This window comes from Chenopodium album, chromosome 14, assembly GCF_948465745.1.
Source record: "Chenopodium album chromosome 14, dcCheAlbu1.1, whole genome shotgun sequence".
NCBI classification, from domain to species: Eukaryota; Viridiplantae; Streptophyta; class Magnoliopsida; order Caryophyllales; family Amaranthaceae; genus Chenopodium; species Chenopodium album.
This window is the reverse complement of record NC_137847.1, coordinates 4816076-4843326: the sequence shown is the minus strand read 5'-3', so window position 1 is coordinate 4843326 and position 27251 is coordinate 4816076. Positions and strand designations below refer to the sequence as shown.

At 31.7% G+C, this 27251-nt stretch overlaps 3 protein-coding genes and 1 pseudogene across 3 annotated transcripts; 3 read left to right on the top strand and 1 right to left on the bottom strand.

Annotated features, from left to right (window-relative positions):
* Positions 1-389: 389 nt before the first annotated feature.
* On the bottom strand, positions 390-5930 carry LOC145578665 (phosphatidylglycerophosphate phosphatase PTPMT2-like). Its single transcript, XM_081635958.1, has 6 exons — positions 5572-5930; positions 4880-5002; positions 1984-2077; positions 1792-1874; positions 1577-1666; positions 390-1078 (listed from the first exon to the last, which is right to left on the bottom strand). Exons 1-6 carry the CDS (start codon positions 5776-5778, stop codon positions 833-835), a joined length of 843 nt encoding a protein of 280 aa, XP_081492084.1. The 5' UTR covers positions 5779-5930; the 3' UTR covers positions 390-832.
* A 3976-nt stretch (positions 5931-9906) lies between these two features.
* Positions 9907-11998, top strand: LOC145578663 (leucine-rich repeat extensin-like protein 2 pseudogene; annotated as a pseudogene).
* Positions 11999-17522: 5524 nt separating this feature from the next.
* Positions 17523-21181, top strand: LOC145578662 (branched-chain-amino-acid aminotransferase 2, chloroplastic-like). Its single transcript, XM_081635957.1, has 8 exons — positions 17523-17690; positions 18001-18177; positions 18312-18443; positions 18563-18661; positions 19109-19225; positions 19384-19479; positions 19620-19732; positions 21064-21181. Exons 1-8 carry the CDS (start codon positions 17583-17585, stop codon positions 21179-21181), a joined length of 960 nt encoding a protein of 319 aa, XP_081492083.1. The 5' UTR covers positions 17523-17582.
* Positions 21182-23550: 2369 nt separating this feature from the next.
* On the top strand, positions 23551-26976 carry LOC145578661 (branched-chain-amino-acid aminotransferase 2, chloroplastic-like). Its single transcript, XM_081635956.1, has 10 exons — positions 23551-23700; positions 23893-24069; positions 24203-24337; positions 24494-24592; positions 24691-24799; positions 25118-25125; positions 25823-25915; positions 26324-26326; positions 26542-26654; positions 26871-26976. The coding sequence occupies exons 1-10, from the start codon at positions 23593-23595 to the stop codon at positions 26974-26976; spliced, it is 951 nt and encodes a 316-aa protein (XP_081492082.1). The 5' UTR covers positions 23551-23592.
* Positions 26977-27251: the final 275 nt, after the last annotated feature.

The window sequence follows — 27251 nt, the reverse complement described above, 5'->3', positions numbered from 1 at the left end:
GCTTGATCATATTTTTCGGTGTTTAGACTGGCCTGAAACAGGGTATTTTATGGGATACACAGATAAACATTCTAGAGACTACCCTTCTCAGGGTACTTTCCAACCATTATTTTCCCCTCCCTCTAGCTAAAATGAAGATACTATCCTCGAGCATATGGGTCTCCCCTAGCTGGCTCTCCCTCGAAACCCTGCTATGGTTACCTTCAATTTGAATGTACGCTGATGGTTCATGTTACAGCAAACCACCTTTTTATAGGATAGGAATGGGAATATCATCCAACACTGAACATCAAAAATATTTGATACTTCTGCAGCTGACTTAGACAAAGAGCATTCACATAATTATAGCATAAATATTTCACTACACAGAACAGATAATGCGAGAGGACTCAGAGGAGTAATCACATATGCAGTGATTTCCTTTATGTGTATTAGTTAACAACAAAAGCAGGCAGCAAAAGTTGTATAAAGTCTACTGTAATTTACAAGTATATTTAAGCATGTCAGAAAGGTGAACAATACAGGATTACAGTAGGAGTTATTTACAGGCAGAATAATTACAATTCAGAGGGCAAAAATGCAGGTTTGTACAACGACAGACAATAAGTTAAATCTATTGAAAGAATTGTGAATTGCTTCATCTGTACACTACTCCCTACTCTCATGGATTCATGGAGCACCAGCTCATATCATCCCTTCTTATGAGAGCCAATTGCAAAATCTAATGCATAAGTTCCTCATCTCAAGTGGGGATGACTAAGATGGGACTAAGAAGTAGCAGATTGATGGAAATGTCATTGTGACACTTGTGTCTCTGGTTCCTAATTTTCTACTAGCAGGCAGTTCGCTTTGGCTGCTGGGTACGAATTGACACACAACTACAAGCAATAGTCAAAGACGAGAGGAGTGAAGAAAGGCTTGTTGTAACTGCTTTAGGGATGAATACCTCTTTGTTTCTGGAAGTATCATCAGAAGTTTCCTTGTATCCCTCGAGATCAGCTTTTGTTACCAAGACTTCATCGCTTGAAGGAGAGTGTCCAGAATTAGGGAAACAGGCGCTATAATATTGCTGAACAGCCTGCAGGTTGGGTCAATTTATTAACAAACTGATGGTTCACATACACTAATGTACTAAGCATTCATTTTCCATCAACGTTTACTACACTAGCAAATGTAGAAGAATAGAAGATAGAGCGATTGAAATGGTATACCCATATAACACCTCAAATTCAAGCTTCCTAAAGTATATACTTTTGTGTAATCATCCAAGTGGGTAGAATTAATTAGATTGGTTCACTTTTGTTAGGAACAAGGGCATGTTATTTTCACCCGACTTTACAGATTCACTTTTTGTTTATGGGGGTATCCCGGGAGAAGATTTGAGAAACTGCATTACACAACACTTGCATAACATTTCTTGCATCTACATTTTATTGGGTAAACACAAAAGTCAAGAATCACATAGAAGATAAGAGCAAAATTTCCATGATATTCTAGAAGTACTAGAAGAGTTTCACATAGAGATAAAAGATCAGTAAGTATTGATAAAATGAAAAGTAAGCTTATTTTAGCATACCTTGGCCTGCATAGAAGTCAATAATACTCGAGGTCGTTTTGCACGTATTACATCCATAGCAGTAGATGGTGTCAGTTGCTTGTACTTGACCTGTCAAAGACATCGATCAGTGATTCAAATTCTCTCCAAATAATAAAGACGAGGAGAAGCTACACTACAGAATTTTGGCAACTAAGAATTGCTGTCAGCCTGTCAGATCAGTGATAAAACATTACCATGTAGCAAAGTGCAACAGTCGTGCTCCTTCCTCTCCCAGCTTTACAATGTACATAAGTTGCTCTACCAGAAGATGCATTATCTGTACCCAATCAAAAAAAATTAAAATTAAAATGAAGTCAGCTAACTATTGCAAAACAACAATGATCAAGCACATGCCAAAAACCCAAAACATGCCAATATTTACTTACGATGAATAAAATCTACTGCTCTATTGATATCATCAAAGGAAGGAGCATACAGGTAGTCTCTGGTTGGGATGATGAGATGCTCCATTCCATGAGCCTAAGAAGATCAAAGAGTTAGGAGTTAGAGTCAATGACAACCTCACGAGGAAAAAAGTTAGAGCTTGAACAACACTTGTACACAATTTGATATATCTTAATTGAATCACATATGAAGTAACAAAGAATACAATCCACCTCACCATGCTGATGATGAATGACTCTGAAGGACAGTGCAAGACAAATCATTAAAAAAAAAAAAAAAAAAAGACATACTGGTGAAGAAAAGGGTTTACAGGCAAACTTGATACAAGAGAATTAATATGTCACTGAAATTTTGTAACTTTCTAATGCACAGAAATTGATTAGAAGATTTCATTGGGAATCACTAATTATCATCCACAAAATTTCATGCTAAAAATGTTGATCAAGCAACCACATCGGAGACTTTACACAAACAAAGCCATGTAAACCTATAATCAGCAACAGGAACGGGAAAAGACAGTTTATTTTCATAAATCATCTATCCTTACAGATAAACACTCAAAAACCTACAACCAGATCAAGAAGAGTGCTGAACCCTCTGAGAATATACTTGTATAAAACATGTGAGTGTAGTCTATGAGATAGGCAGCAGAGTTTTGAAGGTGGAAGCAGCATTAAGGAGCCATGCAAACATCACAGTGAGCAGGCACCAGGAGGCAGGAGCTCACATAGGAGGTCATTCAAGACAATGAACCAATCTTTTAGAGAGATAAGTCAATTTCACAGCAGTTTTCAAGCTTTACATGAACAAGTTCTAAGTAACACGAAAATTATATTTATCATGAAGGTCTCTATGCCAAAAAGATTTAAAACCCATTCAGAGTTTATACACATAAAGGCAATCCCTCCCAAACCATCATAGAACTATAGAAGTTCTATGAGGCACATAATAACAAAAAATTCCAAGCTGTTCTATATTATAACATAGTGCTTTTTACAAGGGTCCCACCTATATGCAGGATAAGCATAATGCCTTAACTCTACAGCCACACTGCCACAGAGAAGTAGCTTCTGCTTGACTCTTGATCAGAAAGGCAATGTATTTCTATCAATTTCAACAAGCAGAAAAAAACAGTTTTGTGGAAGTCAGGATCGCCAAGCAGGATCTACAGTTAAAATGAGGCAAAGTTACCAGTCAGGAACAGGTGCATTTATGTGAAGCTTAGCAAATGCTTCTTTCATAGGACACAATAGTAATCATCTAAACTCTCAAGATTATTTCAAAACGTAGAAAGCTTAAGATGTAGGTACTTCAAGTTCACAGTTTATATTTAACAGTATCTCCAAGAAGAAACCTCATGATCTAAACCCCCACTTCAAGTTCACAGTTTATATTTAACAGTATCTCCAAGAAGAAACCTCATGATCTAAACCCCAGACGCACAATCTGACACTAACATAGCCTTATTTAAATATATCCTGAATTGAACCCAGAAAAATCTTCCAATTTTGGACAATTTTACTTTTACTATGTCAATTCTCTACCATCAGCAGAACAATATTTGATGTACTCTAGCTAAATTGATAAGGCAAACCAGATAAATACTTAGCAGTGAGTATAGAAAGGAAAACCTAATTTCTGAGCATAATTTGCTCAAAACTTGATGGAAGATGTTGAGGATAATCATGAAGTATGAGAGAAGTGATTTATACCAATCAGGAAATAAGGAACTCAATATCTTTAGGATGGGCTTTCACAGCTTGCATTAGATCTCTGATAAAGAAGAACCTAATGCTAGGGGCTTAGGACACTCATAAGGCTCAAGGGTCTGGCTGATCACTACAAATTCCGTGCAAGAAAATCTCAGGAATGTCGTACGACATGTTTTCATAAACCACAAAAAATTATCTTTCTGACATGAATTCACCAATTGAATAGTTTGTCAGTCCACATAACTGTTTGTTTGACCTACAAAATGACAAAAGTCCAACATACAGCAATGGTTCTAAAGTAGATGATTTTCATGATAAAATTCCTTGTATTTGACGGCTTTCAGAGACATATATCTAATAGGACATAAACACAGGCCCATAAAAGAAAGGAGCACATGAAATGAGGGTCGTGATTGTTACCCGCCATTCAGGTCATTTAGGTAACTCTCAACTCATAACCTCTGTACTTCCACTCTACATGATATTACACAAGGGTAACTTTACGTTTTCTCAGCTAGGTTTCAAGTTAAGATTCTTAAGGATAATTCACAGGCACAAGGAAACTTGAAGAGTTAAGAGTTGAAGATGTCACCAGCTTGATTGCAATTGGCTAGAACTTTAATTTATTCTCTACGTAAACTTTTTAAAATTAAAAGAAAAGTCAAACTATGCCATGCAATACAAACCCTACTTCCGCAGTCAAATCAAGCCACCCAAACTGTCCAAAAGACAAAGGACATATTACCATTAGAAATTTCATGACTCCAACAATAGTGCATGATATCTCATAGCTCCTGGACTTGATGATTAGTGCTAGACTTATGAACATCAGATGTTTTTTTGTTTCTGTCAATTACGAAATTGAAATCAGGACCTAACCTAAGTTAGGTGAAAAAGAAGCAACAGAGAACAAGAAAGGTTTCCTACATGAATGCAAAACAGAATTTCAAAAGATAAGAATTCCAAGAATAACACTTTGTTTATGCAGTACAAGCCATTTCAAGCATGAAAAAGAACCACTGATCGAAAGAAGTCTTGTTCTTGCAACTAACCAGCTCATCAGGCAAAACAAATTTGGGATGTAAAGGTATATCATTTATTGTTTATAGTCTAAAATACTAATCACACCGAAAATGTCGCGGAAAGACTAAAGGTATATACTGACCTCGTACATTGACGAAGGAACCAATGTCTCAAACGGCTCATTAAGGGTAATCACCCCACCAACACCAAGTTGCTTCAATCGTTCAACATCTTTGGGGAATGGCACAGCACCTAAGAACAAAAACTTATTCCCAAAACAAAATCAAAATCAAATTTCTCTCCAAATTATTAATGTCCCCGCCATTTGATTTCAGTTCATAATAAATTCAAGATTTCTGCTTTCAATATTACAAGAATTCCCCACAATTTGATTTCATCATGTATATATATTGACAAAGAAATCAAATATTCACGTTTAGGGTTTAATTCAATGATCAAACTCCCATAATATTCATCAATACCACCAAATGCAATTCAATAGTTTCACCCAATTACAACAAATTAATATTGCAAGAAAACCCCAATAAATTAAACTTCAACAAATTTTTATACAACTACAATAAGTTAATAATAATATCAGACATACATGTTCAAGATTCTAATTCCATGATCAAACCCCCATAAGACTCTTCAATACCACCAAATGCAATTCAACAGTTTCAACCAGTTACGCCAAATCAATAGCATTAATATACAAGAAAAACCCAACAAATTAAACTCAACAAATTTCTATATACTTTATAATAATCCAATGATAAGATGAAATGAAATGAATTTGAAAATGAAAATGCGGCATAAAAATTGAAGTAAAACCTGATCAACTTGGTCCCACCATCTGAAATCAGATTCAATTTTATTGCGAAGAACATTGTAGAGAAGAGTTGGGTAGAAGAAGATCCTAGCTGCAGCTCCAATCAACACCTTTTTAGCATCAATCTTTATGATTTTTTCCTTCTGGGTTTTCTTCAAATTCCACTTTTCTATGTCATTAACAAGATCATCTTCTTTTTGGGTCGTCATCTTCTAAAAATGCAATCCCAATAATAAGATTTGATTGAAATTGTTCTTATAATTAAACTTTTTTGGTTATGTTAATTAGAACTCTATTCACCAAAGTGTTGCTTACAAGAAAAATTGAGAGATTACAGTTTTGTTAAGAAAAGAGAATAGAACTGTGGAGTATTATAACGCCTTCCATTACTTAGGCCTGTTCTCTTTAAGTCAATTTCATTTCAATTTAGTTTAATTCATTCAGCTCTAATTAATTCAGTTTAGTTCAGCTCCTAATTTCCTTCTCTCATAAACAATTCAGTTCAGTTTTAATCAATTTAACTCAATTCACTAAATCAGAACATGCCCTTACTTCTCCTGTTCTCCCCGTGTCTTTCTCTAAATGACATGCATTTACTTTTTACCACATACTTTTTCCTTGGGATGACAATTTTAAATGAATATCCGCAAACCCTATCCATCTGATATAAATAAATGGACAGAAATCCGCGTTACATGGATGAAGCGGGTGACGGATTGGTTTGGATTTAAACCTGATCCATCCGATATAAATAAATGGACAGAAATCCGCGTTAAATGGATGAAGGGTGGGTGACGGATGAAACGAGTGACGGATTGGTACGGATTCGGGTAGGCTCCGCAATCCACCACTCGATCCGCAATCCACCCGTGTGTGTGTATATATATATATATATATATATATATATATATATATATATATATATATATATATATATATATATATATATATAGGGTTGAGATCCAATGAGAAGGATGAGAAGCAATCTTGACCATTTAATATAATCCAACGATCAAATTTCATCTTTGTAAAATTATGCACATTTTATACGAAAAATCTGCACAATTAGTTTAAAAATTATGCACGTTTATTTTCCAGCTTTATATTCACTTTTTCTCCTCCTCGACATTTCTCTTTAACAGATTTATTTTCATTCTTTTAACTCTCTTTCTCTCCCCTAAAAATTATGCACATTATTTTTTTTACTTTCCCCCATTGTTTTTCATCTTTGTTGTGATGCACTCTTTTTTTCTCTTCGTCATTGAAGCTTATCAGAGTTCTAACCTTTATTTTATTAGAGATGAGAAAGTAATTATGATCATGAACAACTTGTAAACCTAATAATAAGGATTAATTAGTTGCAGAATTTTCAGCAATATTCACTTAATTTAAAAAATTTGCACCTTTAGTACAGAAAATTTGCACATTCAACTCAATAAATATGCACATATCATTTAAGAAATGTGAACAAGTTTTACAATAATAATGCAGATTTAGTAAAATTAAGCATATATAATTTTAACTTTTATTTGATTTCCTTCAGTAGTCATCATTAGAGCATTTTTTAAACTCGAAGAGAAAAAAAAATGGGAAGAGAGATGAAAATGGAAGAAATAGGAAGAGGAATGGGGAAAGTAGAAAGGGAAGTAGGAAAAAGAGATATTTACATTTATGCCATTAATGAAGCATGTAATGAGAGTCATAAGATCTTTTTATTTGAACGGATCAAATTACTTCTCATCCTTCTCATCCTTCTCATTTGACCCTATATATATTTGAACTTTTTGCACTATTTGCCATCCCACATGAAAATATATATTTTATCCTAATTATCTTATACTACCTACGTTTTTTTTAGTTGACAAGTTTTGACTTTAGCACTATTCACACAATCTCCTTTGACCGTATTTTGTGCTTTATGTGTAATGAAAAATATAATCATGTGGGATCTTGTTAGATTCGTCATGATATATATTTTCAAAATATCAACTTTTCATAATTTTTGCTTATCGGTAATTAAAGATATTAATTGTTGAATTTGTGCATTGGAAAACGTGACTAAAGAAACATGGCAACTAAAAAGAAACGGGGGAAATATACTGTACAATGTATGTATAAATCTACAAAAAAATATTTTTAATACTGCACTACGTAATACACGTAACTAATAAGTTAGTTCATTAAAATTATTTTTTATTATTATTTCTGTAATTTGGAATAAAAAGTTAATTAATGGTTTAATTTTTTAAGTTTAAAATTGGCTAAAAGAGTTTGTTTTAAAAAAAATAAAATAATAATATACTTCCTCCAATCTATTAATATTGCAACAATGGACTTTTTGCACTATTTATCACTCTTGTTTGATCATATAATATGTTAAGCAAAATATAGTCATGTGGATCTTGTTGGATTCATATCATAAAATACTTTCACAATATTAACTTTTTATAATTTTCACATTTACACAATTTATAGATAATTAGCATATAAAATGTGGTTTGGGATGCATAATTTCATTCTTGTTGCAATATTAATAGAACGGAGGAAATATTAGATTAGATAGTTAGAGTAGGATTATAAATCACCCGTTAAGCATCCCATCCACCCGTCCACCCGTTTCACTCGCAGATGACGGATGGATCAGATGCGGGAGATGGGTTTTGCAAGTGACGGGTGGATCGGGTGGAGCGAATGGCCTGGTGGATTAAGGTGGACGCGGGTGAAGCTCCATCCAACCTGAATCCATGATGCGGATCAAACATCAAAATTCTAGTCTAGATGATAGTAGTTTGTTATTTTATCTTTTTGGTAGTCGTATGATTTACTTAGGATAATATTTATCTTTTTAGAAGATATTGTTAGAGTATTAGGATTTAATTTTATCTTTTAGATTTGTTTATCCTATAAGGCATGGGATTGTATGCCTATAAATATTTTTTTTTATTAATGAGAATAGGGAGATTGATTGAGTTTATGAAAATATGAAAATTGTGAGTTAGTTCGAGTTAATCGAATTGATTTCAAAACGTTGCTTTTCTTTGAAAAGATCAAAATTTACGTTGCTTTTCTTCTTGTTTTATTTGAAAAGATCAAAATATTTTGAATTAGGTTTGGCCCTAATTGCTAGTATCCCTTTCCGTGGTTTAATCCACATCAATCCAATCCGTTGCCATTCCTAATACAGATCAGATCAATACAGTTTGGCCTTAGATATGTGATTAGATATTAGTAAAAAAATAAGTATAAAATAATCTTGGAGGCTTCCAGCTTAGAATGGCAGAAGAGGAACTCTTCACATCATCCATTAAGGTGTATAGGATTGAACAAAGGAGGGAGAAGAAAATGAAGCCATGAAGGTGACAATATTTTTCTAGAATGTGAAAGTATTTACAATTTTTCAAAATGAAGCCGAAGATATGTCACAATTGGTGGTTCCTTCTTAATTATTAGGATGTGTGATTTTATTTGTGGATTATGCGTATGTAGATAAAGGAAAAAAAATTCGAGAGATTATTATATACACAACCAAGGTAAAAATCTGGACCCCCGGGTGCACGTTGCACCTAAGGATATGTTTGATCATTTGATAATAAAATGAGCAATAATTATCAAAATGAGTAAACAATACACCTAGGTACACCGTTCACCCGAGTGTGTATAACAATTTCCAAAAAAAATCATTAGTGGAGTTTGTGGGAAGATAGAAAATTAATAATACTAGTAGTGAAACATAGAAAAATTTTGATTTTAAGAATTATTGCAGTTATTTAGAAAATGAGAGAGTATTACTTAATTATGCGTGGATAGGTGTTACAAACCTTAAATCTACATATGCCTCATCTATGTTATTAACATTAATCGATAAATATAGGACAAGATTATGCAATGATAGTGGAGTATAAAAGGAATTCACAAGTACTTTTTACCTGCTCCATTTGATCTTAAAAATAAGTCTTGTATGTTTGTTTTGTTCACATTATTTACAATCTAAATAAATTGAGAAGGTTTAATTGATTAAAGTTAAATATAAAAAATCTAGATAATTAGACGATGATTAAAAGTAAATAAAAAAAAAATGAAGATATATATAGTTTAATGATTAATAGCAAGAAAAAAAAGTTGATAAATAGGATAGGATAATTTAATTATGGAAACATTTTTACTTTTATATAGAACCCCATAACAATTTTACTAAATAATGTATAATTATCATGATTGGATAATTTCCCCCCTTATAATTTAATGTCATTTTCAATTTTTCATGAATCACTTTACACTTTGTTTAAGTAATCTCATGAGTCATGACAAAACCCACACGATAGATTATACACAAAGATTGAGCTAAACAACAAAGATATCTACGAGTACTATTTAATACATACACTTAATTTTACACCAAATTAGTAGAGTAAGACCCACCATTTGCTGTCTCCACCTTCACTCCCACAGCAGTAAACATACACTTCCACACCCAAATTAACACAAACAATCATGAACATCAACACTACCTAATAACCAACTCACAGAAACTCCTCAAAAATGCCCACATTTCTTCTCATGATCTCCCTCTCCCTCCTCCTCATCTTCCCCACTGAAGCCGCCTTCGGTATCGGCGTCGGCATTGGCGGAGGAACTGCAGGTGGAGGCGGTGGTGGTGGAAGTGGGGTTTGGATTGGCGGTGGTGACAACAATCCAAATTCACCCCCACAACAACAACAGCCACCATCACCACCGCCACCACCACCATCACCACCTAGTCCTAGTCTAAGTAAGGCTTACACAGCTCTACAAGCATGGAAAGCTGCAATTACTGAAGACCCAAATGGGGTTTTAGCTAATTGGGTGGGCCCAAATGTATGCAATTACAAAGGTGTATTTTGCTCATCTTCTCAAGAGAATTATGATGGTGATAATATTTCCCCTGTTTTTTCCTCTGTTTCTGCTATAGATCTTAATCATGCAAATCTCAAGGGTATTCTTGTCAAAGAACTCACTCTTCTCACTGAATTATCTCTCCTTCACCTTAATTCCAACAGATTTTCAGGTACAATCCCTCAAAATTTCAAAGATTTTCAATTTCTCACTGAATTAGACCTAAGTAACAACCAATTTTCAGGCACATTTCCCAATCCCATCCTTTCCATGCCAAATCTCATCTATCTTGACCTTAGATTCAACAATTTTTATGGGTCAATTCCTGATGATCTTTTCACAAAACAACTTGATGCAATTTTCATCAACAATAACCAATTTCATGGTACACTCCCACAAAATTTGGGCAACTCCCCTGCTTCTGTCATTAACTTGTCAAACAATAATTTTTCTGGGGGTATTCCTGCAAGTTTAGGGTTTGTCAACTCTGCATTGAAAGAAATCCTGTTTTTAAACAACCAATTAAGTGGGTGTATCCCAGAAAATTTGGGGTTGTTCTCTGATATTACTGTTCTTGATTTGAGCTTTAATTCTTTGATGGGTCATTTGCCAGATTCATTGTCCTGCCTTGATGATATACAAGTTTTGAATTTGGCACATAATAAATTATCTGGGGAGTTACCAGATTTAGTATGTTCATTAAAAAATTTGTTGAATTTGAGCATAGAGTATAATTTCTTTTCTGGGTATAGTTCAAAATGTTCAAGTTTGTTCATGGGAAGTATTGGGTTTGATTTTTCATTGAATTGTATACCTGGTAAAATGATGCAGAGGCCTCCACCAGAGTGTTATGGAATTCCTGGAACTGATTCAGATAGTTGTTTCAGGATTCCTGCTAAGCCTCTTGTTTGTGGTGGGTCTTTGCTTGATCTTATTCTAAATCTTGGAAATGTCCCACTTTCTCCTTGAATTCTGTGGGAGTTTTGATTTTATTTGGGTATATCACTCGGTAATCACGGTCCGACTAGTTCAGATTCGAGCCAACAAATATTGCTGTGTTCTCAGGGGTCTGTATCAACTGATCCAAATACTTGTTGGTACGATAGTATTTTAGGGTATATCACTTGGTAATTAGGGTTCGATGACTAATTCAGATTCAAGCCAACAAATGTTGCTGCAGGGGTTTCGTATTAGCTGATTCAAGCACTTGTTGGTACGATTGTATAAGAGTAAGAGGGAGGGTTATTAACAAAGTTAGTTGGTGAAAGTTTTTGTTTGTAAAAGAGGTTGGTGAAACGGTATGCTATATCATTTAGTAGTATTGATGATAGTTGATGATTCTGACATGTAACTATATGCTATTTAATTTGATGCTCAATGTTGTATGTAATCCATTTATTAGTACCTTTCCTTCCATGTCCAAGTCAATCTTTGTTTATAATTTACTATGATTTGGATACATGAACTATTTTGTGTACACTTTGTAATAGCCAATTAATTTGAAGTTTGTAAGGATAGTTACCTAAAATTTGGTTGGAAAATGTAAATGAATTTAATTAGGACTCTCACCTGTGATTTCATGGACTTGCATTGCTCTTTGGGGTACACTATGTTCTTGGGTTTACCTTATAATATCGTGTTAATCAATACAAAATCAATTTAAATATTCTTGGATTCACCGTATAGTATCAATGTTGATCAGGAGTAACAATCAATTTCATTTAAAACGAAGTACAAAGTAGGTAAAAAGATTGAGAGTTCATGATTCTTGAGAGTCAAAAGTAGCTTCTTGTTAGAATTTTTGAAAATACGTTGTCGAGTTAACAATTGTAAGAAATTTAAACTAATAATAACGCTACTTAATTATCACACTCACAAGACGTCCATCACATATTCACATTCCAAACATTTTATACTCAAATAGTTCAATCCTGTCATTTAGTACGGAATTAAATTAAATTTTAATATCAACATAAAGTAATTGCAATGAACTAATGAAACAAATTCGGTTGATATCAAAAGGGCCAAAGTTATCCAAGCATCAAACTTCGTTCTTTTACTAAGCCAATCAAATGACGAGTATTCATGAAGCATGTATGCAAAAGAAATAATTATTGGTTCATCAATCATCATGGTATTTTTGTAGGTGGAACCTTTTTTACTCAGCACTTTTGAGTACAAGTATGTAACTTAGTAATATATATGGAGTTCATATTAATGAGATTAAAATCATTTCGAGTACATTGACATTAATAGTTAAAAAGAACGTGTTAACTAAAAATACTTGATACGGAGTAGAATGAAGTACTCCGTATTTAGTACGAGTAGTAACCAGAATAAGGAGGATGTTAACGTGTGATATATGAACTTTATTTTAATATTGGTTGTGTATCCTAGTTCTTATCAGTGTGCTGTAGGCTTCACATGGACTGCTTACTATAACAACATAAAAGTCAATGACAAAAACAGGGCTCGAGAGTGCAGTGGTCCATTAATTTACCTTTGTATGAATGACTACTCCTACTCGTTTTATTTGCATAGCTAAAATGCCAAGTTTTTGCTTTATGACTACATTTCTTCTCACCTACCTGTCTCTTTAATATTAATCATATTTCAGGTTTTATTATTTATTATTTCTTTTATTTCACGTGAAACTCAAATGCATGCTATACCATAATTATAAATCATATCATATCCAACTAAGATTTGAGAAAATAAAGCTTTATTATTTTGCATTAGGGATTCTATTACAAGTCACAAGACATTATTGATTTGTGATTTTACAAATACAGCTAATATATAGGTGTTGTTTGAATTGTGTCATTTTATGCATTGAATTATACTCTTTCATTCCTCAAATTATGTTACTCTTAGAATTGAGCATGCATAATAAGGGTAGATGTAGATGATAAAGTAGTTTGATTTTTAATGGTATAGTATTAAACAATAAGAATTAAAAAAATAAATTGGTCAACAAAGATTTATTGAAACATCTCACATGACATAAAATAAAAAGAAAAGAGTATCAGAGTGATGTAACTAAATGATATTGCCCATATCAATACATCACATGAGTTTATTGTGTTAAGTGTGAAAATTTTCTCATTTAAGATAACTAGATATTTGGATACGAATTAAAATATGAAAATAATATACTTCCTTTATCTCAAAATAAATGACATGTATAACTTCTTTTTTTTTAAGCTATTCATCTACTAAGTTGACCACAATATCATTAGCAACATAACAAAAACAAATAAGAAAACCCATAATTTAAGGGAAATTCCTCACAAAATGTGCTTGATGTGATTTGACCCCTGACCTCAAGTTTGAAAGGCATAGAACAAACTAACTAGTCTAGTTTCCTATTTTACATCTCTAGATTATATTAGACGGGCATGAACGAGTAGCTAACTTAAAATACATCTCTAAATTATATTAGGTGGGCATAGACGAGTAGCCAATTAATGTCAAGTAAGTCGTTAATATTAGATTTATTAGTTTAATTAATTTTTATGTGAGGTTGATTTAGATTAAAGTCAAAGTTGAATTAGGTAGTGTCGAAAAATATCAAGGTAATCGGGGTCTACAAAGGTATGATCGCACTAAGAAAACAGGATAGGCCAATAGTGGGCCCAGCCCACAATTGAAATTGATTGGATTGGGCCAGGTCGATTTGTCTGGTTTACACTCCAATAACATTGAAGCCATCATGTACGGTCCGCACGATGAACATGCCAATAAGGCAATAGTAAACTAACTCAACTAAGGGTCTGTTCACTTTATCTTAATTTCAGTTCACTTCACCTTTAATCAATTCATTTCAGTTCAGTTCAATTCAGCTTCTAATTTTTCTTTTTCATAAAATATTCATTTTAGCTCTATTCAATTCAGTTCAGTTCAGCTCCAATCAGTTTATTTTAGTTCAATTCTGTAAATGTAAACAGGCCTAAGTAACAATAATTGAATTCGTATACCAAGCTAATCTTGGAATAGTAGAAAGGAGAACATCTTTCAACTTCTCTCTCTGTCCCTATTTTGTTTTGCCCCATTTGACTTTTTATAGTTTTCAAGACGCGTCTTATAAGGTACGGAGTATAATATAACTTCATTTCTATATGCGTAAAAATCATAAAAAGTTAATATTAATAAAATATACAATGAGACAAATCTAATATGACCCTATTTGACTATACTATCAATTATACATCAATGAATGTTTATAGTCAAAATTTTCAAAGTTTAACCCAATTAATTGCAATGGGGCAAAAAAAATGAGGACAGAGGGAATATGAGGTTAGAAGTTCAATCCCCATTATTGACAATTTGGGTGATAGGATTTCCTTATCTTCACCCTACACTCCCAAATTGTGGAGCGCGCAAAATCCGGCCGGGTTGCCTTATGAGGGTTTTCGACGTAGTGGGGCCTTTTGTCTTACCCAAAAAATAACAATAATTGTAAAAGGGGAACTTTTATTAATTTATTGAGTAGCGGTCAATTTAAGGGTAATTTTATTATAATAATATTTTGATATTAACAAAATGTAGAACTAAACGAATCCAATGAGGTCTCACATGAGTATATTATAATTAACAAGAATTTATGAACAAAGTTTTTAAAGTTTGACCCAAATACTTGCAATGGGACAAACAATTTAGTGTAAAATATAATACATTATAAATTATAATCATCTTAGATCTTGTTGGAGTCGTCTCATTTTATATTTTATTAATATAAAGTTTTATAATACTGATATATAGAAGCGGAAATATATATGATTTAAGACGCATATTGAAGACCATGAAAAATTAAACCGAAAATATATATATATATATATATATATATATATATATATATATATATATATATATATATATATATATATATATATATATATATATATATATATATATATATATATATATATATATAAGGACAAGTATTGTACATTTGCTCATTGCATATAACAACCTCTATTACTCAATTAATTAACCTTATGAATTGATCGCTCCTTATGTTTAGCCACATATAAATATAAGAATTGGTGTTCCACGAAATATTTTTATTTTAAACACTATCAAAATCAGATAACTCTGATAATTTCGTACTATCAAAAAGAAAGAGAAAGTCCAGATAAAATCCTCTTAGTATAAGTAAAGGTTGATGATTTTTTTTTTTTTTTTTTTTTTTTTTTTTTTTTTTTTTTTTTGAAAAACAAAGGTTGATAATTTTTTTGATTAACAAATGTTTTTTTTTTTTTTTTTTTTTTTTTTTTTTTTACAAATGGTTGTTAAATTTAGCTGAATGATCTCTTTTTAAATTTTGTTTATAGTTGCAACTTGCATACTTGTGGTGCGCTGAGAATTTCACAAGAAAATTCGGTGGCCGGTGGGACTTAAGTTACTCAGTGGAATTAAAAGGTTATTATTATTTTTTTTTGTTTGTATGTTTTAGGAAAAATATAATTAAAGTCGGTGCTACTTGGTATAAACGAGTAATTAGGTAGAATATATGATTATTAATTAGTTACTTTGCATCTGATTAGTTTTTTTAGCAACAACTCTGGTAATTAGGCGAATCTCCTTGCAAGTAGCAAGGTGTTTTGAACAATTTTTTCGTTGTTGCTTAACTTACTTATACTTAATTTACAGAAAAATTCTCAACTGAAAACAACTTCACATGAATTCAACATATGCCTAATATACAAGACTTACAATCAAATCTTGTCTATTTCCTTTTATTCTGTTTACATAGCCCATTTTGACTGAGCATGTATGCAATGTGAAATGTAAATCGATAAAGTCTATAATAATCATCAATATCCATAAAAAAACTATTAAAGAGTTGATATTCAGAATCTTTATTTGAAACGATTCTAGAAAATTGCCATATGCACATAATTTAATCATGTATTAAGTATAATTTCCAAATAAAGTATAAATAAATAATTTAAAAGTCAAACTGAAACATTAAAAAGCGATAAAAAAATATGTACTATTTGTGGCTCTGGAGCTAGTCCACAAACGTTAAATATTCCAAACAAATATTTTACTATGAGTCATGCAAGTTAGCTTATAGTAAGTTGTATTCCCATCAAATAAATAAAATTAATATTGGTTCCATCTCAGAAGTTTCTCCCAATTAAAGAAATCTATAAGGAATTTGCCTGCAGAATTCCATAATCCGTAGTCTTAGATTTATACATTAAAATTGACCCTATAATAAAGTCTTTATTATTAAATTTGTAATAGTCCTACATCATTGTAACAAAATTGTATATACAGATCGAGATACCATACATTAGCACCACACTACCACTACGAAACTTGTTATATTCACACCATCTCTTCTTCAATCTCTATCTGAAATTGATGTAGCACGTATAAATCTTACATTTCATCCATGGCGCCGGCGGCAATATCGTCTTCAGTTTCTTCTGGATTAAGGTAATATGTCGCAATTTCGCCCCAATATGTTTTGATATCTAAAGTTTCATTAAATCTCTTCAGTCATGGACTTATATTTGCTTCATTGCGGTAATAATGTGATATGGTGCATTTGTATATTCGTATTCTTTTATTTACTTTTTAATCACTAATATATGTTACTGATTAACTAATTTAAGTATTTAACTTCTTTAATCCAAATCTGTAACACCACAAATGTGAATTGAAACGATAATCTTTGAAGTCAATTGTCGCACTTGGAGTAAAATAAAAGAACATCTTTTTACAAGAGTTTAATAGAATAATTAGTGTTAGGTCGGGGCGATGTCCTGATTTGCTGTATTATTTTTATGATAAAGTTTTTTATTAATATTCAATTTTTATTGAATGACATGTAATATGATAATAGTTTAGTGGCTAACACGTTAAAATTTAAACTTGAGCTTGTGGATTCAAATCTTGTAAATCAACTTTATACTAATTAGAGAATGATGCTCACGTTACAGTTTGTGTGTGGACCAATATAACCTCCTTTAACTAGTATGCATATTGTCTCTACTCGCAACTTTTAAATCATTAGTATGCTACATATGATTAACGACGACATTTAATTTATTTTCTTGGTAGCTATGAGAATGGCTACGCGGACATTGATTGGGACACATTAGGATTCGGGCTAACAAGTACAGATTATATGTACAAGATGAAATGTTTCAAAGATGAGGAATTTACGGAGGGTCAACTAATTCCATATGGAAACATCGAGCTGAGTCCTGCTGCTTGTGTATTGAATTATGGCCAGGTAATTAATTATGCTTATGTTTAGTAATTTTCTTTAATTTAATTTTGTTAACTCACAAATAATAGCACAAAGTTGCAACTAAAAGTTAATGGATGTAGTAACATTAATTATAATTATTAACAATATAATTTATTGTCTTAAGATGAGAAACTTTTACACAGGACTATATCTCGATCAACATGAATGTGACAAAGTATGCTATCAAGTACTACCTTGGTCTGGATTTAGTTGTCACGTGGCTGAATTTATATTACACTACTTATGCGACAATTGGTCTCAAGCTAACGATAGTAATTTTGTGCTTGTAAAGGGTTTATTTGAAGGATTGAAGGCATTGAGGAGAGAAGATGGGAAGGTTGTTTTATTCCGACCAGATGAAAATGCGTTACGTATGAGAATAGGTGCCGAAAGAATGTGTATGCCTTCGCCTTCGGTTGATCAATTTATTGATGCAGTTAAACAAACTGCTCTTGCTAATAAGCGTTGGGTATGTGAAATATATAGATTTTTCTAACCTTCGTATGATTTATTAATATAATTACAAATTAATCATCCCCTTTAATTTGTATAATTGTGATATTATTTGATAAAAATTCTGATCTCATAAATATGTTGTAACAGATTCCTCCACCAGGGAAAGGTTCATTATACATTAGACCTTTGCTCCTAGGAACTGGGGCAATCCTGGGTGTTGCTCCGGCTCCTGAGTACACATTCCTTATCTATGCTTCTCCAGTTCGTAACTATTTTAAGGTTTACTCTCTCTGTTCTTTAATATTGCCTACGCAGTTATTTAGAGATAGATGGAGTATATGATTTTAATATTGAATTAATAGCGTTTTAAGTTGTAATCGGAATTTATCTTGTATTAGGAAGAGAGTGCTGCCTTGAATTTGTATGTTGAGGATCAATTTGATCGTGCTTCTCGTGGTGGTGCGGGTGGGGTGAAATCAATTACCAACTATGCGCCAGTAAGCAAATGTTTTTCTCACTTCAGTTTTGTTCAACACTATATTGATGGTGTGAAATTTATACTTCCTCAATTTCTTTTTAATTGACACGTTTCTTTATTTAGTCACGTTTGTCAATGCACAAATTCAATCATTAATATTTTTAATTACCGATAAGCAAAAATTATAAAAAGTTGATATTTTGAAAATATACATTGTGACGAATCTAACAAGATTCCACTCGACTATATTTTTCTTCATATGTAAATCACAAAACATGTTCAAAGGGAGGTGTGTGAATTGTGCTAAAGTCAAAACGTGTCAACTAATAAAAAATGGAGGTAGTATATATCTATTACCAAATTATGATCACATGTTCTAATATATATATATATATATATATATATATATATATATATATATATATATATATATATATATATATATATATATATATATATATTTCAGGCTATGAAACCATTAGCAAAAGCGAAAAACAATGGATATTCGGATGTCTTGTATCTTGATTCCGCGACCGGGAAATATATAGAGGAGGTCTCTGCTTGTAATATATTTATAGTTAAGGTAATACTTCTGGATCCTACATATGCATAGTCATATAGATATACAAAGATGGAAAAAAATGTACTCTCATTTTATTTTGCACGTGTCAATGGAAATCACTAAGACTATGCATGGTTCATGTAATTAATTTGAATGCATATATTATGCACATGTTGCAGGACAAAATAATCTCAACTCCACCAACAAAAGGCACAATTCTCCCAGGAGTGACGAGAAAAAGCATGATCGAAATTGCTCGAGAACAAGGTTTTAAGGTTAGTCATTCAATTCGCTCCAAAACTAGGGTTATATATCGCGCCAAGTTGAACACCCAATACGTACTTAAGCAATATGGCATGACTAAGCTACTCGACTATATATAGCATCTAATCTTAAGCTAATAACACATTATTAGGTTGAGGAGCGGCAGATTGCGGTGGAGGAATTGCTCGAAGCAGATGAAGCTTTCTGCACCGGAACTGCAGTTGTAGTTGTACCCGTGAGTAGCATTACATACCAAGGCAAAAGGTATGTACTATGTACACAACAACCTTAATTTTTTTTATGAAAATTTTATAGTGGTCGTTTAAAATATGACTTTAATGTTATATGCCTTATATTAATGATCAAAATAATAAAAATATGAGCTCGATTTATAGAGAGTTTTTGTGGATGATAATTCTACAATGTCATTCTTTAAAAAATAACACCATAAAATGTTGACATGGCGAAATCTAATTGGTCTGTATTTAGTATTTTTATTTTCATTTTGAATTATTTTTAATGTCCATAATGAATTAAAATTGTATTTATATCATGTATTCTTTTTAATACATGATTTTTTTTTTTTAGAAATACATAATTATAAATTATGAAAATTATACTGTTAATTAATTACTTATAATAAAAAATCACAATTATTTTAAAAAAAAAATCACAAAATTAAAACTGTTCCTCATCAATGTTCTTCATTCATCCACCCATTCCCAAACATTGTTAATGTATTCTCATCAACGTTCTTCATTCATCCACCCATTCTCAAACATTTTAATGTATTCTCAATACCCCTTGCCCCAAAAACATACGAAATAGCTAGCCAGGGAACAACCAGATTGATGGATCACGGATTTGCTACCGGAGAAGAAAAAAATCGCCTGAAAACTGAACAATAAATTCCCAATAAAGTGGCCTGAAACCTTCGTGAAATTGACCAAAATCGATCCTAAAACCATCGCCAAACTATCTAAGAACTGCCATGTCGGAATGCCTATGCTATCGCATGAAAACAGCCGCCTGAACCCTTGTAAATTTGCTTGAAAACCGCTAGAAACACACCCCAAAACTGCACCAAAAATTGAATAAACCACCAGGAAAGACGCCGGTAAACGCACCAAAACTGCTCCAAAAACGCACCCAAAATTAGAACTAAAGAAGCAGATTTGAAAACCCAAAAAAAAAAATCAGATCTTTGGATGACTTGTTGGTCGGAATTTCGATTTGAGTTCCGACTGAGTACAAGATTTTGGGGACGATGATGATGAACAATCAAGAACGATGATGAATATTTGATTTTCTAAATTAAATTTTGATTATATAATTTAATTTTCTTGATGATTTTAAAAATAAAAAATAAATTTTCAAATACTATAGTTATGTAATCTTAACAAAAAAAAAATACATATATTTCCAATTATACATATATGTATAGTACATTTTAACTTTTAAAAATAAAGGAAAAATTGACCAACCATAACATGCCACGTCAGCATATTATGGTATCTTTTTTGAGAACGACACAGTAAAGTTTTTGTCTTTAACAAGGTACCTAATGCAATATTTTTGATATGGAAACAATACAGGGTAGAGTACGCAACAACAAACACGAATACAATGTATAAGAAACTCTCGTCAACATATGTTGGTATTCAAAATGGCCAGATTGAAGACAAGAAGGGTTGGATAGTTGAAATCAACTAAGGTGTATTTTCATATATTATTGTTTCATTAATGTGAAATTGAAAATGTAATTTCTAGTTTATTTGATCAAAGCATTCGTTGTATTTTGCAAGTATTATTCATAAATTCATAAAAAGTTATTTACTTTATTGGGTACATTGTTATGGAGTTTTTCTAAGAAAGTGCATCTGACTAGTTGTTACAATTTTTGCTAGCTCTAAGCGTAAAAGTGACGACAAGGTGGGTTTAAGAGTTTTGTGTTTCTTGCTTAATAATAAGCGATATAATGTGACTGAAATTTGCATTATGAAGTAGTATGGAATGGATTAAAAGTACAAGGTAAGAAAAACACTTAATTCGTGCATGTGCATTATATATAAGAAACATATTAAGCTCTATTCTCCTTCTTATTCTAATAAAAATAAATAAATATTACGGAGTATTTTGTAGAAAATGCAAATTTAAAAACTGAGTTAAAATTTTAATTAAATATGAAAAAAACCCTATATTATTGCTTGCCTTAGCAACATTATTTTTTAAGTTTGGCTTTGAATTTTCAAAAGGCAATTGAATTAAAATTTGCCATACTACGTACATGTATTCAGTAAATATTCAAAATTGACAACTAATGCTAAAAAAAATTCATAAGAGAATTGTTATGAAATATAGTTATGAATGTTCATTATGTATAGCTTTGTAACCCCCTTAGCATTATTACTTCTTTTAGTAACCCCTTGTAACTCCCTTTTGCATTATTGTTCTCTTTGTAACTTTTGGATTGTTGTGACTCTTCATTTCCTTTGAGAGTTACTTATTCTCATGTATATATAATGAGCATTGCCTAATGAAGAATGATAACTAAGACTAACATTTACATTCTCTCATGTATTATTCCTTTTCTTATTTTATAATAAGAATTATAATATTATCTTTATCCTTTAACCTTTACCAGTCTACAATCATTACATGTCTACTTCACAACCTACCCTTCTAGCGACTAATATTGTTAGATAAGTACCTGATTTACTCAATTTTGTCCAAATTAGCCATCAAACTATCAAAGGCAATCTAAATTAGACGCATGGGAGATGAAAATTTGAGCTTTCATAATATCAAGTTTTTATACTTTTTACTTTTAAAAATAATACATATATATATGATTGAAATAAATAATGCATTGACAATCGTGAAACGAAAGTGTTGTAAATAGGGAAAAACAGAGAAATAAATTAAAGTACTCGTATGTTATTATTCTAACTGAGTGTGTATAGTACCACCACGAGCACTATGAAACCAAATGCACCAACTAATTTGCAACAATCCTTGTTTTTCCCCAAAAGAAAAGCAAATGCATCAAACCTAGACCTTACTATATTCATCACAAGCAATGGTCTTTGATTTCAAGTTGTACTCTTTTGACTCTCAACTTTATAATAATCTATTTGATTAGCAGATTAAGTACTAAACATGTCATATGTAGATACATGGCTTATTATATTGGTTGCCTGAATTAGTTGTCCACTTTGTTACCTGCTCTATTCATGCATCTAGCTACAATTAAGATAATCATGACTAAGAAAATGCGACTAATGTTTAACAGCAACACCTACGTCGAAAAGGACATTCATGTAGTATAAATTTCATAATCCTTTTGTCTTTCTTTATATAGCTTAATTTAACCTTTAGAATCATCCATGGCTTCTGTGTCATCTTCGATTTCCTCGAGGTTAAGGTAATTATTTTATGTTGGCGATTTTTAAACATAATTTTGCTTCAAGAATTTTAATAAACATGCATCTTTAGTCATGGACTAATATTTATTTTGCTTCTTCGCAATAATATGGTGCATTTATATTTTTTCAAAAAAAAAAAATAAATAAATAAATAAATAAATGGTGCATTTATATTTGTATTATTTTTTTTAGTTACTAAATGGTTTTTAACTAATCAATTTCTTTTATGTTTGTCTTCATTAATTCAAATCCAAGTTCATATAATATGAAGTATTTCTAGTAAAATTGTAACGTCATATTAGTGAATTGAAATTAAACTACCTTTTAATTAAGTCAATTGACGTACATCAAAAGAAATAATGAACATCTTTATACAAGATTTTAATACAGTAGTAGAGTTATTTCAACTCCTAAATTAACTTATTCTAGATAATTAAATAGACTAACTTGGTTGTTCATGTAAATACATTTGGTGAATGATGCTCACATAAAGGTTTGTGTACATGTGGATAAACCTAGCTTGTACGCGGATTGTCTCTTCCTATTACGCTAGAAACATTAGCATGATTTATTTATACTTCATCATACGACCTAACGAAGTCGTAACGACATTTAATTTATTTGCTCAGTGGTGATGAAAATGGGTACGCAGACATTGATTGGGACACATTAGGATTTGGGCTAACAAGTACAGATTATATGTACAAGATGAAATGTTTCAAAGACGAGGAATTTACGGAGGGTCAACTAATTCCATATGGAAACATTGAGTTGAGTCCTGCTGCTTGTGTCTTGAATTATGGCCAGGTAATTAAGCTTATGTTTACTAATATAATTTTCATGCTATCAAGTATTGAACTACTATACCTTCGTCTAGATTTAGTTGTCATGTTAGTAACTGAATTTAAATTACACGATCAGGCCAGGCTGACAATAGTTTTTTTTTATAATTTTTTTTCTATTATTATTATTATTCTTATTTTATTTTTGGTTGCAAAGGGTATATTTGAAGGAATGAAGGCACTAAGGAGAGAAGATGGGAAAATTGTTTTATTCCGACCAGATGAAAATGCGTTACGCATGGAAAAAGGCGCCGAAAGGATGTGTATGCCTTCTCCATCGGTTCATCAGTTTGTTGATGCAGTTAAACAAACAGCTCTTGCTAATACACGTTGGGTATGTGGCATGATTTTCCAACCTTTTTTATGTTCTCAAATAACTATATATATATATATATGTATTAAATTAACTTTTGAACTTTGTATAGTGATATTATTTGATAAAAATTTTACTATTATGTACGTAACAGATTCCTCCACCAGGGAAAGGTTCACTATACATTAGACCTTTGCTCCTAGGAACTGGAGCAACACTAAGTGTGGCTCCAGCTCCTGAGTATACATTCCTCGTTTATGCTTCTCCTGTTTGTAACAACTATTTTAAGGTTTATTTCTACCATAACTTTTCTTCATAATTATTCTAATTGTTACATTTTCTCTTTGGTTAATTAGAAATTATATAGATGGAGTATATGATTTAATTAAGATTAATTTGATGGTGTGCTAAATTATTGTACCTTATTTTCTTCGTATTTAATTAGGAAGAGAGTGCGGCCTTGAATTTGTTTGTTGAGGATCAATTTGATCGTGCTTCTCGTGGTGGTGTTGGTGGTATTAAATCGATTACCAACTATGCGCCAGTAAGCTTACTTTTTTTTTTTTCCCTTATGAAATCGATCTGAAATAATCTATACTAATTTACCTACTTATGATTTGTTGCTCTAAATATAATTTTCAGGGCATGAAACCTTTGGCTAAAGCGAAAATCAATGGATATTCGGATGTCTTGTATCTTGATTCCGTGAGCGGGAAATATGTAGAGGAAGTCTCCGCTTGTAATATACTACGTATTTATTGTAAAGGTAATATCTCTTGGATGAAAAAAAAAATGTACTTCAAAATTATTTTGCACCACTTATAGAAATCACTAGGACTAATTAAGATGGTTCATTTGAATGCATATGATAGAGTATAAAAAATATTCCTTGGCTTTAATCATCAACTTAAGTTTTTAGTTGAGTTGGTCCTCTATCATGGTATTAGAGCCAATGTGACACAAAGGTCACAGATTCAAATCTCATCCACTCCATCCACTCAATTAATATTATGTGCACCATATTGCACCTAGAAATAGGTGTACCACGTCTATACTTTTGAACATTTAGTAAAAAAAGTTGAACATTTTACCAAAAAATGAACATTTACTAAAAAAAATATGAACACGTAAAACTAAACATAAACATGCAATTTTTATCTTCATATTTTAAAAAGAAATGTTTATTTTGTATATAGTAAATGTTCAGTTTATATTACAAAACTATTGAATTATTACGAGTCAGACAAACTTCTTTCAAAATTTGTCTGACTCGCAATAATTCAAAATTTGCGATTGTGCAGATTTTTTTACTAAATGTTCAAAATTTGTTATTGTTCATAATTTTTAACTAAATGTTCAAAAGTATAGGCGTGGTGCATTGCAATTGTTCAGTTTTTTTTTTTTTTTACTAAATGTTCAAAATTTACGATGTTCAGATTTTTTTTTACTAAATGTTCAAAAGTATAGGCGTGATGCATTGCAATTGTTCAGATTTTTTAACTAAATGTTCAAAATTTGCGATGTTCATATGTTTTTACTACATGTTCAAAATTTGCAATTGTTCAGATTTTTTTACTAAATGTTCAAAAGTATAGGTGTGGAGAACCTATTTCTAGGTGCACCATGGTGTATCTTAAATTAAAATTTGTGCCATCTACTTTCAAGTGGAATATTTTACGCTGGGTATGCAGAGAGCCCATGCTGCATCCACACTTCAAGTCAAACAGTCTCTCGTGTGTTGGTCCTCTAACATATATACCATGCATATTTATAGGATAACATAATCTCAACTCCACCAATAAAAGGTACAATTCTTCCAGGAGTGACGAGAAAATGCATGATCGAAACAGTGGCGGATCCAGTATTTGTGAAATGGGGGTACGAAATGAATTTCGATAAAAAAAATTTACAAAATAATGTAAATTGCAATAATTTTTTCCTAACTAAATTTTGAATTAATAAGTCATAAATCATTTTACTTTGTATTACTAATGGCGTGTACAATACATCCCATCCTCCGACGATAAGTCTTATTATTGAGTAACTAAATATGTTTGGGAAAGAAAAAAAGAGATTATCTAAGAGACCTGTTATCTGGAACAACAGGTCTGTTTGATTGAAAAAATACTAATCTCCCGCTGGAAAAATTAAAATTATCAACAAAGAGGCTAAGAGACCTGTTTTTTAAGTTGGCGGTCTCTTTGATGTTACACAAAAAGGCGGGCTGAATAACTAACTACATAACAGAACCTAAGAGACCACCTCTTTGATAAAGGAGGTCTCTTTTCTTAACAGACTTTTTTTTTTGGCAGAATGGGGGTACAGCTGTAACTCTATGTACCCCCCTAGATCCACCAGTGGATCGAAATAGGTCGTGAACAAGGTTTTAAGGTTAGTCATTATGGTATAAAAAACATACACCCGCCTAGTTGACCAATTTAGCAGTTAATATAGCACTCTATCTCAGATTCTCAATACTGAATTCATGTTTAGGTTGAGGAGCGACAGATTGCAGTGGAGGAGTTGCTCGAAGCAGATGAAGCTTTCTGCACCGGAACTGCTGTCGTGGTTGTTCTTGTGGGTAGCATTACTTACCAAGGCAAGAGGTATATATAAACTTTCAGTTTTTTTTCAGTTTTTTTTTTTTTATTTTTTATTTTTTATTTTTTTATTTTTTATTTTTTACTCTACATATAAATGGATAAAATATGAAAATATAACGCGAAAGAATAAAATAATTGAATGTTTTTATATAATTATTAAGGTAACACATTTTATGCAATAATTTTTTTATTTTTTTTATTTTTATTTTTACATTGCAGGGTAGAATACCGGGCATCCGACACCGATTCAGCGTTTAAGAAACTGTTGTCAATATATGTTGGCATTCAAAATGGCCAGATTGAAGACGAAGGGTTGGATAGTTGAAATTAATTAAGGTGTACTTTTATACTGTTTCATTTATATGAAATTGGAAATGTAATTGGTAGTTTGATCAAAAAAAACATTCGTTGTGTTAGTTTGAAAATATTATTCATAAATTACAGATTAGAATTTACGTATCCATTATTCTATTAGTGGTAGTACAGTCATTTTCATAAACTTTGTGCTTGTGGAGGAATTCTTAACTTATAGTAGTAGTTCTATTCAAAAAACTTATAGTAGTAGTTGGGACTTGGGATAAGGAAGATTTGTGACTTACA